The following is a 15534-nucleotide window of genomic DNA, read 5'->3' on the forward strand; positions in this document are numbered from 1 at the left end:
CCTGTGCTCTGGGATGTCGTTCACCTGCGCAAAGTAATCGCGGAGAAGTTCGAGGTGACGGACACGGTGCTGGAGCAGCTCTATCAGCTGAAATTCACAGCCGAGCACTGGCAGGACACCGTGTATCCACCGGTCCCGACGTACACCTATGATCCGACAATACCTTACGGACTCGGACTATCACGGAGTTGGCACAGGTTGAACGGTTTGTGGAACGGGTTGTTTCCTACCCGGGGGCGACACCGTTCACCACTTTGAACCACCTTAACAGCACCAACCTGGAGCTGTGCGGATCGGTGATTGCTAGCCAGGTGCACAGAATAGTCCAACATATGGAAGTCGTGCCTGCATATCGGCTGGAGTTTGAGAGAGATCCATATCGGTTCATGACGACTGTCGTTGGAGTCGTCGAAAGGATCACTCCCAAACCGGGAACCGGCCCTGTCGACGTTGGATGATGTTGCCATGCGTCAACAAATCGGTCCTTTTCAGGACCACCAAAAATTCATAGAGATGGAAATATTTTCATTTATTCAATTTCACATTTGCAAAGGCTGGAAAGGTTATTGGTAAATTTGATTATAATTATTAATAATTAAATAATTCGATTGACCCTCACATTCAAACATTCAAAAATACCGCGGTAATATTTTATAGTATTTTTAGTATTAGTATTATCGTAGTATTATTGTAATAAATTCAAATTCTTTCAAACATGCTGCTTTAGCTAAATGTTCCTAAATGCATACTGTTGAAACATGTAAACATTCAATTACATATATGGGCCAGACTCATGTACCGAGAAAACGAGCAGCATGTCCTGCAACATAGACAACATTCTGCATACCCTAGGGAAAAGCGTATTATAGAATTGCGGAAATGTTTGTCATCCCAGGCTTTCATGAATGCATAAACTAGTCTCTGTTTAAAAGGTATTTATTTTAAAGAGACCAAGAATAAGTATCGGGATCATGATATAAAGGACACTAATCAAATGCATGAATACGTCTAAAGCATATCATATTGAGAAAATTGTTTTTATTAATTACGTTTTAAAACAGTATCTTTATATAAAATTAACATAATATGGTATACAAATGACTCCGGTTGACAAGCAACAAGTCTTTCGAATACCAACAATATTGACAGGACAACATTGCGACTGTTTTGTTGTTAAACTTTTTGGTTTAAACCTTGTTTTGGGCAAAATAATATAAAAACAAGGACTCAAAACTAGCCAATCTTGTAGAAAATGTACTCATAAATGGGATACAAATATGTGGGCAGTGCTAAGAGTCTTAGTTAGCCATAATTATTCAACGGAATATCAAAATTGAGTAATAGGAACGATATTTCTCTTTCGTTTTTTTGTTTGTCCTTTTTGGCTAATGTCTCTTTTTAGAAAAAATCCAATAAAAGCAAGTATTTCAAATGAGCCAGTCAACTAGGAAGTTAGTTAATCAATCAGGTAAAATTATGTGTTCAGGGCTGAGGGTTTTGCCTAGCTAGTTATATTAAATGAAATATCAAAATCGACGAATTTGACTTCCGATCATGCTCAGAGAACAATTAACCCATTGTTGAGCAGTGGGTATTAAAATATTCTCCACGAATATGATGTCCTTAAAATAAAGTTTCCTCAGTTCAGGGGAAAGATATCGTGGTCTTTTTATTTTGTAAGTAAAGTGACAGTATTTTCAAGAAGAATTTACAAACAGTATTGTTTTCCGCGGCTTAACTCAAGCTGCACACCTGTTTAAATCAAGGGGGGGTTAAGTGGGTTAAATTTGTTTTTTCATCGGTGGAAAACCATCGATGCTTGGAGCTATCGATGTTTTTGATGGTAGCATCGATGTTTTTCCACCTCTATCGCAAACAACAACACAAGAAAAACAACAAGCGAAACGATCGATGCGTTGAACGAGCGGTGAAAATCGGTTTGACGGAAACGAATAGTTAACTAAATAGAAGTCCGTGAAAAAGTGATAAAAATACAAGATTGTGAAAGCTGGGGGAGAATGTTTTCGTTGCATTTCCGTTGCTAACGTTTGCGCACTCTCTTGCTCTCTCTCTCCCTGTCACTATTGTGCGCGTGCCTGTGTGAGTGCGTCTTGCAGTCAATTGTTTACAAATAAATTGTTGTTACAAAAGTGCAAAAGAATTGCCGGAAAATCACGAATTTCCACATGAATTCCACCGTTAAATGTCGCCCAACAGTGCTGTCGCTGTCGCTGCTGGCGCTGACTGCTCTGCTCCTGCTCCCGGGCAGTGGAGTGTCCGGGCATCTAAATGTCTTCCTGAATCCGGAGGAGGTGATGCGGCTGCTGGGTGAGTACATTGCACATTGAAACAGCAACAGCAACAATTTGTGTCAACGAAGAGGAAACATTAAAGTTTTCATTCAACGTAGGAAGGCACGCTGCTTTTCCCCAGAAAAATTATGTGTACATATTTGTTTTAGCTTAATTTAGATTCCCTCTCTCTGTCTTGCTTCCCTTGAATGCCGTCTGTCTGCTCTCTGTCTCTCTCTCTTTCTATCTTACAGGTGTTGTTAAACAGTAAAATAAATAAACAAACGCAAACAAAAAAAAACAACCATGCTGAAGAAATTTTACGCTTCGTAAATCGAAAAGAAGAAGAAGCGAAACGAGAAGGAGATGCAAAGAGAGACACGCAAAAATAAGCATTACAATTTTGTATTTTTGAATATTTCTTGGAACTGAAATTCCTTGACTCTGGGGTACCACCAGCCTCCACCCCCCTCGCCGGAAACGCGCGAACATGCTGCGAGAGGCGAAGGCAGAGCCAAAACGTGACTTTGTGCAGTGGCGGGAGGGGAATATGCAAGGGGTGCCAGTGGGGGCACGGCACGCAGTGTCAGCTGTGTGTGGGGTGGATGCAAAGGCACAGTGGAACGAATCGAAGAAACAAAGACATTTAACAAAGAGAATTTAAGCATAGTTACACCGTTAATCAGTTAAATATCGAACGATCGTATCTGTCTGCAATTCCGCCCGTGTTCGTGTTCCATCTTCTTCCATGCCCTTCATTATTTTTTGTACGAGCATCTCTATAACCATCTGCATCCTCTCGTATGCGCACGATAGTTTTGCCCACTGTGCAGGGTATCTGCCTGTCAGGGCTCAGCGCTTGTGTTGGGCTCTGCTCTCAACAGTATTTTTGGCAGTCGTCGTCGCCTTTCGGATGACAAGCCCCTCCCCCGCTCACCCTTCCAGCCCACCCACCCTTCCCCTGCAGTGATTGTCGTTTCGGTTGTGGGTCTTGTTGTTGCAGCTTTTGGCATGCAACGTGCTGCCGTCCCGCCGCTGCTTGTTAAATCGAAGTTGCCTTTTTCTAGCCAAATGTGTGTGTGGGAGCACTTCTTCGCTCCTTCCACCGAGCCCCAAACGCCGAACGCGGAACGCCGAACGCCAAGCGATAACTATGGCGATGTGCATTTCGTTTCGGGGGCGTCGAATCAAATATGCAGAATACTCGTACTCGTATGTGGAGTGGAGGGGGGTACGAATTCGGATTTCTAACTGTGAGCTCTGTGGGCTCTGTGCACCGTGCACTGTGGGCTCAAAACACTCAACATGTGGAACGGGGGAAGGGGGAGGAAAACTTCTTCTGCGTGTGTGTGTGTGGGGGGGGGGGAACCTGTGGACTGGGGGTATGTAATTAAGACAGAGCTGAAAAGTTTGCAGACCCGCCCGCCCGGGAAATGCGTGCGGTTTATACAATAAAGAAATGCAAACGCACTCCGCGGACTGCCATAAATCAATTAAGCTGCATAATTTGCATTTGATTTGTGTGCAGCGCAGCCGAGGAGCAGAAGAATGCCGGGCAGGGGCGGTGCGGGCGCAGTGCCAGAGAAGGGTTGCCGTTGCGGCAGTTGCCAAAGGAAAAAGGCTTAAATATATTTCATTTGCATTTAATTTATAGCCCGCAGTTGATCGCACAGGAGACGAACACAGAGAAGATCCAGCTCCTTCCCCTTCTCCATCCCCGTGCTATCCACGGGGGGTGTCTCCGCAAAAGTTCAATGGTAAAAACTTTGAGTCATAAAATCCGTGGGGCAAGGCATCTGACAGCGCAGCGCGATATGAAATACGATCCCCGTCTGATGGGTTGGCCGTACACGATCCACTCCATCCACACGATCCACAAGAGCATCCACTCCCTCCCCGTCCAGTGATTTCCACTTCGATTCCGATCATAAACACCCGAAATAATGCGCGTTGTCGCGTTTGCCGCTGCTGTGACACGCGCTACATTTTAAATACCCAAAAATGCATTCAATTCAAAGTTTAATTTAATTTTACTGCCTTTGGGGTCACTGAAACAATTTCCCCGTAGTTTTCCTCGCCTTTTAATGGCCCTCTTTGGGTGCTTTGGCTGTGCTTTGATTTTTGATGCCATTGAAATTAAACTTAGACTTAAATTAAAGGAATCTTGAAAGTAGACGATCCCCGGAGGAACGAAGTTCTCGGGCACGTTTCTTCACACTTGGCCTGGTGTGGAATGGAATGGAATTTAACGCTGCGGTGCTAAAACGCTGCCACGCCCACCAATGGCAGCGCCATGATCGATTGGCGGCCAATCCAAGCCATAAATTAGCTCCCAAACAAACCGGCGATACATTTTGTAGCACAAGAGAAGAGGCAGAGGAGGAGGAGGAGGAGGAGGGGGAGGAGGAGGAGGAGAGACTCGGGTGCTCGAATGCTCGGATGTGTTAGATCTACCACCAACTGTGTTAAATAAATTGAGAGCTTCGAGTCGCTTGGAGGGGCTTTTGTTTAGGCCAATTTAAATATTTTCATATTTGCATAGGTATCCCCCTCCGCCCCCCCCTTCCGCTAGGTATTGATGGGCTTTGTATTTGAAGTGAGCCGCGGCTAAGCGGCTTACACGGCAAACAAGCTGGCAAGTATCTGTATCTGGGAGATACACACAACGAGCGAGCGCTACTGTGGCAACTTTTAGCACCTATGCTGCTGCTGCCGCTGCTGCTGCTGCTGTTGTTCGGAGTATCTGCCGGATGGCCATAACAAGCCACAGGCCCGGCTTGTACGCGTATCTCGTTTATGTTCGAGTCGCGAGAGTCGTGTTCTTGTCGAACGTTGCGCTCCCCGGCTCCTCCCTGCGGCCACTCTCTTGGCCAAGATCGGGCCAAGACGATAATTGGGAAGGAACGAGAGGCAGCCGCCCCATCTTCCCCACCTTCCCCACTTTATCGTGCTAAAAGCCTTCCACTGCCTCCTCCTTCCTGCCTCCGATCCCCCGCGAGGCTGCTCTCTCTCTCTGATATGATCAGGAGGCATGATCTATATTTTAATTGGAGCCTGCTGCAGTGACTCCTAGTGGCTCCTCCACATAATGAAGTGGCCATTAGCTAATGAAGCTGTCGCCCTGTCCCACCCCGAAAGCGGTTTATTAACATCACGTCACCTTTTGCCACATGATGTGCCAGAGTTAACAGCTCTCCAGACACCCGACAGATCGTAAAGAGTGCTGCAAACAGCTGTCGCTGCTCCACAGATCGTCTATCGTTATCTCCTTGAACCATCAGCGTTTCACTGGAATGGTGCTGCTGATCGGATGATGTCTCCGTTCGTTTATGGCAACTTTGTGCGAGTACAGTGAAACGGAAGCTTGTCGAATACCTTTCTGGATCTGAACTATCTTTACTCTCTCGTGGTGCAAAGTGATTCCACGAGACATCGACCGATTATCTCCGGCCTCCCCGATGATCTATCATCGACCTCTGATCACTTCCTCCGTTCAGTCGTTAGAGTTCTTTATCTTTAAGGCTTAGGCCTTTCGTACGTGACTTGCGCGTCGGCTGCCCAAATGTTTGTTCCCAAATAGATTTGATTTTCAATCAATTTTTAATCGTGTATCACGGATTGCGGTTCACGGATCATGGATCATGGATCATGAATCGTAGAGGGTGGGGCTTCGGCCTCGTATCGGTTTCAAATCGATTTGATGGCCACTTGACAGGTCGTAAAGTGGCACAAACCACACCACAGATCTCTGGAGATCTCTAATATCTCTCTCTCTCTCTCTGGGATTTCTTTCGGCTGTGGAGTGTCGCATTACAGAAACATTTGGAATATGTCTATCTGTATAGGTGGCTGGGATGTGATTAGAGGAGGAGCAGAGGGGCGGGGCTGTCGGCCGTCATAAACTTGGCTAAGCCAGCGCTTAAAGCGAATGCCTTTTCCATTTTAATTTCCGTTTCCATATGGATTTGCATGCAGAACTATTAATGGCAAAAGAGCGGCATTTAAATAAATGAAAATCGCATAAACCGATTGTGCAGCAATAAAAGCGACTGCCACACTGCCATCGCAAATAAACAAAAGGGTTTTCCGACGCACAGTGGGGGGCGAATGGGAGCGGGAGTGGAAGTGGGGATCCAATGTGGGACTCCGCTCGTCAAAGGCTTACATTGAGAGGCGGTTCTGGGTTCTGGGTTCTGGGTTCTGGGCTCTGGATTCTGGATTCTGGGGGCTGCGGTTATCACTGAGGAGCACTGACAGTAACTCTGATAACCCCGCCGCGGGGCATGCAGCAGTGGCAGTAACACGGAGCATGTCAATAATAAATATCATCCATTGTTTGCATCCTCTTCCCCTTCCAGTGCCCTCCCCTGCCCTCGTCCTATATGCCGCGTATTTGTACAATCTGTACACGCATCCATCCACAGAATACGAATACGAATACGAATACGAGCATACATGTATGTATATGCATATAGTATGGCAAAAAGGAATAATCATATTTACATTAAACAACAACAGAGGGGGGGGGGGGGGGGGGGATCCCTCTCTCTCTCTGGGACGGGGCTGGAGAGTAGGGACTGGAGAGAGAGTTTATTTCCATGTCACATGGATGACATGGGTGCCATGATGGGGGCGTGGTGCTCCATCGAACTTTGTGCAACAGTAAAGATGCAGATGCACGTATCCACGTATGTGTATATGTATCTGCCGCTCGTCTGTTTATTGAGTTGTACGGGTATGCTGTTTATTTGGGTTACGCGAGTCGCTGTGTCGCTGTGCCGCTGTGCCGCTGCGTCGCCGTGGGAGTTTTCCGCTGCAGAAAAGCGCCGCTTGCATGGGGCATGCTGCATGGGGAGGGGCAGTGCCACCGGCGGAAGGGCAACGGCACAATGGCAATGGAATGTACATGCATTTGGCCTGTATCTCTGCCACATGCTTCGTTAACTACGCGGCACAGTATCTGGTGGTATCTGTGGGCTGCATGTGAGGCTGCCAACACGATTCGCTTGACAGCCCACAGTTCCCACAATCGATGCGAAATTCGTGATCAAGTTTTGAAGTATTGGAATAGATTGCACTTGCAATGGGAGATACGGATCTCCCGAGATACGAATCTGTGTCTCAGTGTCACCATTTTATGGATGCAGATGCATCTTGGGTGCTCTGTTGCCTGCGGGATGCATTTCCATTCTCAAGAAGAAACAACTACCTTTGGAAGACGCACCGATGCTCGAGAATGGCGAAAACAACATTCATTGCATGTGCATGATGCTGGGACTCGAGTGCTGCTGGTTTCTGTGCTCTACAGATACATTTGCCAACGATACGAATAGATGTGTATCTTTAAATTTGGTGTCCGCTCGAGAGATACTTTTGTATCTTTCTCTGCCAAAGCTATGCCCCTATTCCCACAGACACTCTGCCACTCTGAGGTACAACCAGAAACCGTAAGCTTGTGTCTAATAATATGTTCCATGGCAGTGCAGTGGATGTCCCAGTCCCAGTCCAAGTCCAATTATATCTTCACACCACACCACACCACACCACTCTTCGCTCTTGACCCGCATCATCTGCCGTATCTTTCTGACGGCCACTCAACACCGAGCGACAGCCCCCCAGACACAGATACGAAAAGCAACCAAGAAATGACTAACGATTAAGGTTAATTACTATTGATTTTGGCCATTACAATAAGCCGAGCTGCCTAGCCGCCGAGCCGCCGAATGGAGCGGCGAGAAAACGTCAACTCGAAAATTTGAATGATTAATTTGAGCTAATTTTGAGAGCCACAGCTAAAGACAGAGCCAAAGCCAGAGCCAAAGACAGAGCCGAAGACAGAGCCATCGTCAGTGCCGGAAGGGAGAACGAAATCTGCGCCGCGTTAACTGTGCCAAATCGCTGAAGCTGGAGCTGGAGATGGAGATGGAGCTGGAAATGGCTAATTCCGTTGCCAACAAATTTGTTACAATCAAAAGCCGAAGCCCAAGCCCGCGGCCGCGGCCGCTGCCTGGCAGGGATCGAGCGGCGCAGGGAGCCGCAGGGAGCGCAAAATAACTGTCGGGCGGGACAAAGGAAAGCGAATCAGGAGAATCATTTATCATAACGACGACGTGAGGCAACTGAGCAACGATTCGCAGATAGTAGACACCAGATACGGATGCTGGGCAGGAGATGATGTGGCTCGAAAACATGTTAAATGTTGACATGTGGTGGGCGTCCCTGGGGGTGGAGTTGCAGGCCTGGAGGCGAGATTGTTGTGGGTTGTGCGTGGATAAGGGTGGGGGCGGGCGGGTCCTGGCATGCGCCGATCATTTGTTTTATTTATTTTTCGATTTGGGCACAAACTGCACAAAAGAGTCCCAGCCTCAGACACGAAGGGGAGCTGGGGCTGGAGCCAAAGCCCAGGCCAGAGCCAATGCAGCAGTCAAAGTGACATATTAGCCATTAGATGGGGGTTAGAGATGGCGCTGGAGCTGAGGCTGGGTTCAATGCGGTTCACGGTGCAGATGGAGTCCCTGTACATCATTTATCATCTATTGCAATTTGGTCTCGGGTTGGGGATTGGATAAGAGATGAGAGCGGGAGAGCGGCAGAGCGGCAGAGGGTTCGTCGCCTGCCGCCACGCACGGGTTCGTCGTTTGCTGGGCCATCGCTTGAGGGTAGTCCCCGGATGAGCCTGGGATATTTGTCAAATCGGGAAGCTGGTGATAGCAGATACCTTATGCAAACGGATGGATACTTCGATGGCATCGAAGGAGTCATTAGGCCCAGAGGTGGGACACACTTTCCTGGCCTCTCTCCTTGAGTATCTACTGGAGGGTTAAGTCCCGCAGACGATACTCGTACTACTCTCTATACATCTCGAGACTCGTTGCAATCGGATTAGTAATACAGACAGAATTGTGAAAACAAGTTTCCCGTCTCTCTCACAAAGTGGCTTAGCACTTAAGAATGCCATCTCCGACTGGTTTCCGCTGTATCTCTTTGGCTCCCTTTGAATCTGTCGGTGTCTTTGCGTATCGCATACATCTATGTTTTGTGCTCCTCCCAGATATGTGCTGTATCTTTTGGTACATTTTGTATCTTGTGGTGCCACCAGAAGTGGAGAAGTGGAGGTTGCATCCACTCGCAGTCTTCCGCTTGCAATCCCAAAACACACACACACACGTGTTTCCGCCACATGTTTCCCATTGCCCCACTCCCTGCCCCAGAAGTGCTCCAGAGTTATGAGAATGCTCAGCCGCTGACCCCTGGATGACCTCACAGAAGACTCTGGGCTGAGGCTGGGACTGGGACTGGGAAAAATCAGCATAGGAAATCGGCGCTGCGGAAAGCACTTCACGAATTGCAACGCTAATTACATGAAAATGGAAACTAAACCGCAAACATTTTAACATTTTTTGAGTGTCTCCAGAGCTCCAGTTGCAGCTCCTTCTATCTGGTCTCTCGTCGCTCCCCTTACCCTTCACCTTCCCCATCCCCATCCCAGTGGGGCACGGTGCAACAATGGTCACGACTCCACGCTGTGCAGATACACTCGTACCGCGGCAAGCGCAGTAGCCAGAGAGCTATTAAAAAAAGGTTGCAAAAAGTACTCGCAGCGACAGCCACAGCCACAGCTACATCGACGGCGTCATGACTGCACGCTCCGAAAATTCGACATACGATATACTGGGAGAGAGATCCAAGCCCGACTCGAGGAAAGACTCGACTCCTGCCCCTGCCCCTGGCCGTGCCGCTCCTTCACGGACAGCACGCCACGCCCAGAAAAGAGGCAGAAATACAACAGAGCCGAAGCCAAAGCCAAAGCCAAAGCCAAAGCCGGAGCCAGAGCCAGAGCCAGTTATGAACATGCCGGATAATGCCACATACAAAAGGTTAAAGAAGTTCAAGAGCCGACACATGCGCCGGGCACATGCAAGTGACATTTGCTCGTGACATGAGGCAGACGGAGGCAGCGACGACGATGCCACTCGAAGACGCCTCGCCTCCTTGGCCCTTGGAGGTCCCTAAGCTCTCCGTTCACCTTCTCCTCGTACAAATGCAATAAAGCGAAACTTTCACATGAACCTGTGAACCCTCAGCCTCAGCCACAGCCTCAGCCACAGCTTCACCTTCAAGCCCCCAGCCCAGCCCCATGTACCCTCGTGGAGGCAGGGGTCAATGGGAGTGTGCCCCAACGAGGCCTGGCCCGGGCCTGGAGACAGGACGCGTTGCATTTGATTAAGTCATGGGCGCTATTTTTAAAATGCTGGCGAGGAATGTGAACAGACTCGACAGACGACAACGTGCAACATGTTGCACGTTCGCGAGGCAGCCACAGCCAGGGCGCGTCTATATGCAGCAGTGCCTGACACAATTTATATGCCACCCAGTGGAGTCATTTGCCTAGGGGCAACCTCCACAGCCACAGCCACTGCCACTGCCACATCTACTCGTACGTCCCCTTTCTGGTCTATGTCTGGCCGCTGATTTTTATTGTTATTGCCAGTTGTCAAAGGAGAAAGGAAGAAGGAAGTGCGCTCGTGCCTGCTTCTGCTGCAATTTTCGTAAATTATTTCCTGTGCCACAGTTTGCTGCAAGCCGCCACGGAGCTCCAATCAGGGAGGTGAATGCACTGGCAGGCGAGAAAGATGCGGAATAGAGCAACGAGAGTCCGTCAGTCGCGGGTTCGATTCTCTTAAGGGCCTGTGTGTGGTCTTCGAAGAAAGGTCTACCTGCTGCCCCTGCCACTACCACTGCCACTGCCACTGCCACTGCGTCATATCATTAGCATAAGATATCATAACAAGCCAAATGAGTTGGCAATCGGTGGCAGACATATCCAAGCTGAAGCCGAGGCTGAAGGAAACCCTGCCGCAGAAGCCTCATTAACTCGAAACGGGAGACGCGGGACGCAAGACTCGAGACTGGAACCGGGTCAAACCGCAAAGAACAATATTTTAATAAACCAGAGACAGACAATCCAGGCGGACAATCTACAGATATAGGGATACAGATACAGATACAGATAGAGAGCGAAGAAATCTCAGTTTGTTTGTTCTGTTCTGTTCTGTACTGCCTCTTGTCTCGTTTTGTTTCTCCTGAAACCCGCTGTGCCACTGCCTGTGCCCGCGTCGTTCTACATAGATGTTCAGCTGCAGATACAGCTACAGCCACAGATACAGATACGGATAAACCCGAAAATAGTTTCCAAGGAATTCCCTAAAATCTCCCCTCCTCTCCTCCGCACTCCACTCCACTCCACTCCACTCCCATGTTTATTTATTTATATAAAATGTTGCCAGCGACTGTCGGTCGGATCGGGTTGAGCAAACAAAACCCCAGAAAAGCAACCATGTATGTATGTGTGTATCTTCGGGATAGTATCTCATTGGCGGTAGTGCATCTGCAAGATGGATTAATGTACAGGCAAGCGGGATGGGAATGAGTCTAATCAGGCCCTTGCGCATCAAACAATCAACTCCAGGCTCAAGTTACTTATCCGATATAATAGTCAGTGGTTCCTAATCGATTGTCAACCCCCTCTTTCCGCAGGTGTATCCGCTGAGGTGTACTACGTGCGCGAGGGACTGATCAACAACTACGCCCTGAACTTCATTGTGCCAGTGCCCGCGAATGTGCGGGACATCAGCTTCACGTGGCAGTCGCTGGCCGGGCGGGGGCTGCCGTACAGCATCAACGTGGTCAGCTCCGACCAGGAGGTGCTGCCGCGGCCGTCGCTGAACGTGTCCCACAGCGGGGAGATCCCCACCTACATCCAGACGTGGGCCATCGAGCTGCGGTGCAGCGGAGTGCGGGCGGCGGAGGTGGACGTGACCGTCAGCCTGGAGGTGGTGCTCAATCGGTCGCTGAACAACGTGACCCATCTGGTGTTCCGGCGGAAGAAGATCTGCCTGCTCAACGACAGCGAGGGGGGGGACGAGGACCAGCAGCAGAGCGGGGCTGGGGAGGACGTGGACGATCCGCTGATGCTGGAGACTGTGCTGTCCCCGCCGACGGGCCTGATCACCCTCGTGGTGGGAGTGTCGGTGGCCATGGGCTCTGTGTGTTTCCTCCTGATGATCGCCTACTGCGTGCGGGGGGCGGCCAACAAGCGGCAGCAGCACCAGCACGGGGGCCAGCCCATGCGGACCTCGAGCTTCCAGCGCCTGAACACCCATCCCTCGATCCATCCCTGCCAGGCCTCCTTGGGCGGAGGCTCCGCCGCCTACATGACGCCCTCGATGATTGCCCCCGTGCACGGGTCATCGCTGCCGCGCAAGGTGGCGGCTGCCGTGGAGCAGCAGCAGCATCCGGAGGAGCTGCATCGCCGCATCTCCGAGCTGACGGTGGAGCGGTGCCGCGTGCGCCTGTCCAGCCTGCTGCAGGAGGGCACCTTCGGGCGCGTCTACCGCGGCACCTACAACGACAACCAGGACGTCCTGGTCAAGACAGTGGCCCAGCACGCCAGCCAGATGCAGGTGCTGCTGCTCCTCCAGGAGGGCATGCTGCTCTACGGGGCCTCCCACCCGGGAATACTCTCGGTCCTGGGCGTCTCCATCGAGGATCACACCACTCCGTTCGTCCTGTACCCCGCCCTGAACAACACGCGCAATCTGAAGCTCTTCCTGCTGGACCCGGCCTGCGCCCGCACCGTCACCACCATCCAGATCGTGATGATGGCCTCCCAGCTCTCGATGGCTCTGGACCATCTCCACAGCCATGGGGTGGTCCACAAGGACATTGCCACGAGGAACTGTGTGTAAGTACAGAACATGAACGAGAACGAGTCTTGAGTCTTCCGCTGGGGCCTATGCTGATGGAAATTGGGATCTCTTTTCAGGATCGACGACCAGCTGCGAGTCAAGCTGTCGGACAGCTCGCTGTCGCGCGACCTCTTCCCCTCGGACTACAATTGCCTGGGGGACAGCGAGAACCGGCCCGTCAAGTGGATGTCGCTCGAGGCCCTGCAGCACAAGCAGTTCTCGGAGGCCAGCGACTCGTGGGCCTTCGGGGTGCTCATGTGGGAGCTTTGCACCTCGGCCAAGCAGCCCTACGCCGAGGTGGATCCCTTCGAGATGGAGCACTATCTGAAGGATGGCTATCGCCTGGCCCAGCCCTTCAACTGTCCCGACGAGCTGTGAGTATCTGAATGCGCGCGAGGAGAGAGAGCACTTCCCTTGACTCCCCTCTCTTCCAACAGGTTCACCATCATGGCCTACTGCTGGGCTCTTCTGCCCGGAGAGCGTCCCACCTTCGCCCAGCTGCAGTCCTGCCTCTCCGACTTCTACTCACAGATCACGCGCTATGTCTAGGACGATCTGGAGAGTGTGCCCAAGGCCTGAACCTCTCCATCTGTCTATTTTTAGTTAGTCGAAGTCCTGCAGTCTAATTTAGTTTAGTTTAGTTTCGTTAGCTTTGTAACGATATCTGCCAAATCGAATGTTCGCCTGTATATATACATACATATATGTAGATTATGGATAGACCTACTTTAAGATCATCGAAGGAAAGACTTAACTTTTATCACACATAGAACATACAGCATAAAACATTTAATACACATATAACGGTAGATTTCAGATACTTATTTACATACATATGAACGGCATCCAGCATCAATCCACTAGCTAAAGAACCTAAAGAACCTACAGAACCGAAAATCAAATATAGTGATATTTATCAATAGCATTTACGAGTAGAAAAACGGAACACGTATTTATCTGAATAGTGCACATGGATGTGGATCGATAGCATGATCTGAATTTTGGTACATTTACCGTTTATACGAGAGATTAAAACATGATATACACAAATATATACACCACTGAGCCAAAAGACTCCCGCAATTGAGTGTTTTATTCGAGTTTTCGATTTTATTATGGTCTCATGGTTGAACTTTACAGGTCACGCCCTTGCCCTCTGAACTCAGAGGTTTTCTCACACATTTTTTTCCACTTTTCCAGTGAAAATTGCCCGAGCAAATGAGGGAAATTTACGACTCTGCTGGCCGCAGCGTAACTGGGAAATGGGTATGGAAATGCGACAAAAGACAAATGAAACGCAAGCACGTCCCTACTTGAAAAAAAAATGAGCAAGTAAAGGACAGGAAAGGACAGCCAACAAATTCACGTTCACGCACACAAATTAGCCATAAATTTTAATTTTACATGACAATGTTTTGCCAGCGCAGGGACGGAGGGAAACCCGAAGGACAGAAGCGCCTACGCCTACGGCTAAGAGGAGGCAGTAAGATGAATCAATTTTCCTGTGTGTGCCTCGTCCTTGGCTAAGTAATGGCCGCCACGGACGAGGTCGAATATATTGTTGCGGGTCCTGGGAAAAGTGTATCCCGCAAATAGCATGTGCTACACATGTCCTGCGACGTCCTTGCCCGCCCTGGCTGTTGGCTGTGGGCTGCTGGCTGTTGGTTCAGCTATTGTGTGTGCTGTGTGGGTGGTCCTTACGCTTTAGAAGCCAGGCGGCAGGCAGGCAGGCAGGCAGGCAGGCAGGCTGGCTGGCAGGCAAGGCCAGAGGATAGAGACCGGAGACGACGACATATCGTAAATATTTTGACAGAATCGCCTTTTGCTTTTGCTGTTTCTGTTGCTGTTGGCTTGGCGTTTCGGCCATTGTATTGCCAGCTTCTATACGTCTTATCCTTGGCATGAGGCACCTGCTGCCTGAAAGTGTACACAGAACAACAGCAACAACCACAGCAGGGAACAGTGAACAGTGAACAGCCTTGCAGTGGTAATCCCTGTGTTTGTGTGACTTGACCTGCTTCGTTTGGCCTGGCATTTCTGGTTATAGCCTTAAGCGGCTTTAAAGTTACGTTCGTGCTGCCGCTTTCCCGTTGCCTGTTGCCTGTTGCCTGCTGCCTGCTGCTTTGTGTGACTTGTTTTCAAAGAGCGATATGATACGAGCAGGAGTATGTGCGTGTGTATTCGCCGCATAAAACGACAGGACATTTGGAACCCCAAAGAGTAAACAGTTTGCTTAAGCTCATAGTTTGTTTATAGTTATTAGTGGATAATATGTGTGGCATGTGGCAAGTGCAACTGCTCGTGCAATACGAGTGTCAGATGGGAGATTGACTGTCGTTTGCCGTGATATCTGACAGCTGCAGACAGTTGCCTCTTTTCTGTCGGATGTTGGACGTTTCCTCTGGGGATTAGGGTACACATTATTCTATGGATGGAAGCTAGTTCCCATTAAAAAGGACAGACATGCGGTATGTATATTTTAGGTATAGGTAGTA

General features: G+C 49.5%; 1 protein-coding gene across 2 annotated transcripts; it reads left to right on the forward strand.

The window, feature by feature from the left end:
• Positions 1-1859: 1859 nt before the first annotated feature.
• Positions 1860-14122, forward strand: LOC108163434 (tyrosine-protein kinase Dnt). Of its 2 annotated transcripts, none has more exons than XM_017298718.2 (4): positions 1860-2328; positions 11829-13035; positions 13117-13413; positions 13477-14122. In XM_017298718.2, the coding sequence occupies exons 1-4, from the start codon at positions 2187-2189 to the stop codon at positions 13586-13588; spliced, it is 1758 nt and encodes a 585-aa protein (XP_017154207.1). In that variant the 5' UTR covers positions 1860-2186; the 3' UTR covers positions 13589-14122. The 2 variants fall into 2 exon arrangements, with proteins under 2 accessions (XP_017154207.1, XP_017154208.2); XM_017298719.2 differs by lacking the exon at positions 1860-2328 and adding an exon at positions 11663-11766 and having other exon boundaries at positions 13477-13588.
• Positions 14123-15534: the final 1412 nt, after the last annotated feature.

This window comes from Drosophila miranda, chromosome 4, assembly GCF_003369915.1.
Source record: "Drosophila miranda strain MSH22 chromosome 4, D.miranda_PacBio2.1, whole genome shotgun sequence".
Classification (NCBI taxonomy): domain Eukaryota; kingdom Metazoa; phylum Arthropoda; class Insecta; order Diptera; family Drosophilidae; genus Drosophila; species Drosophila miranda.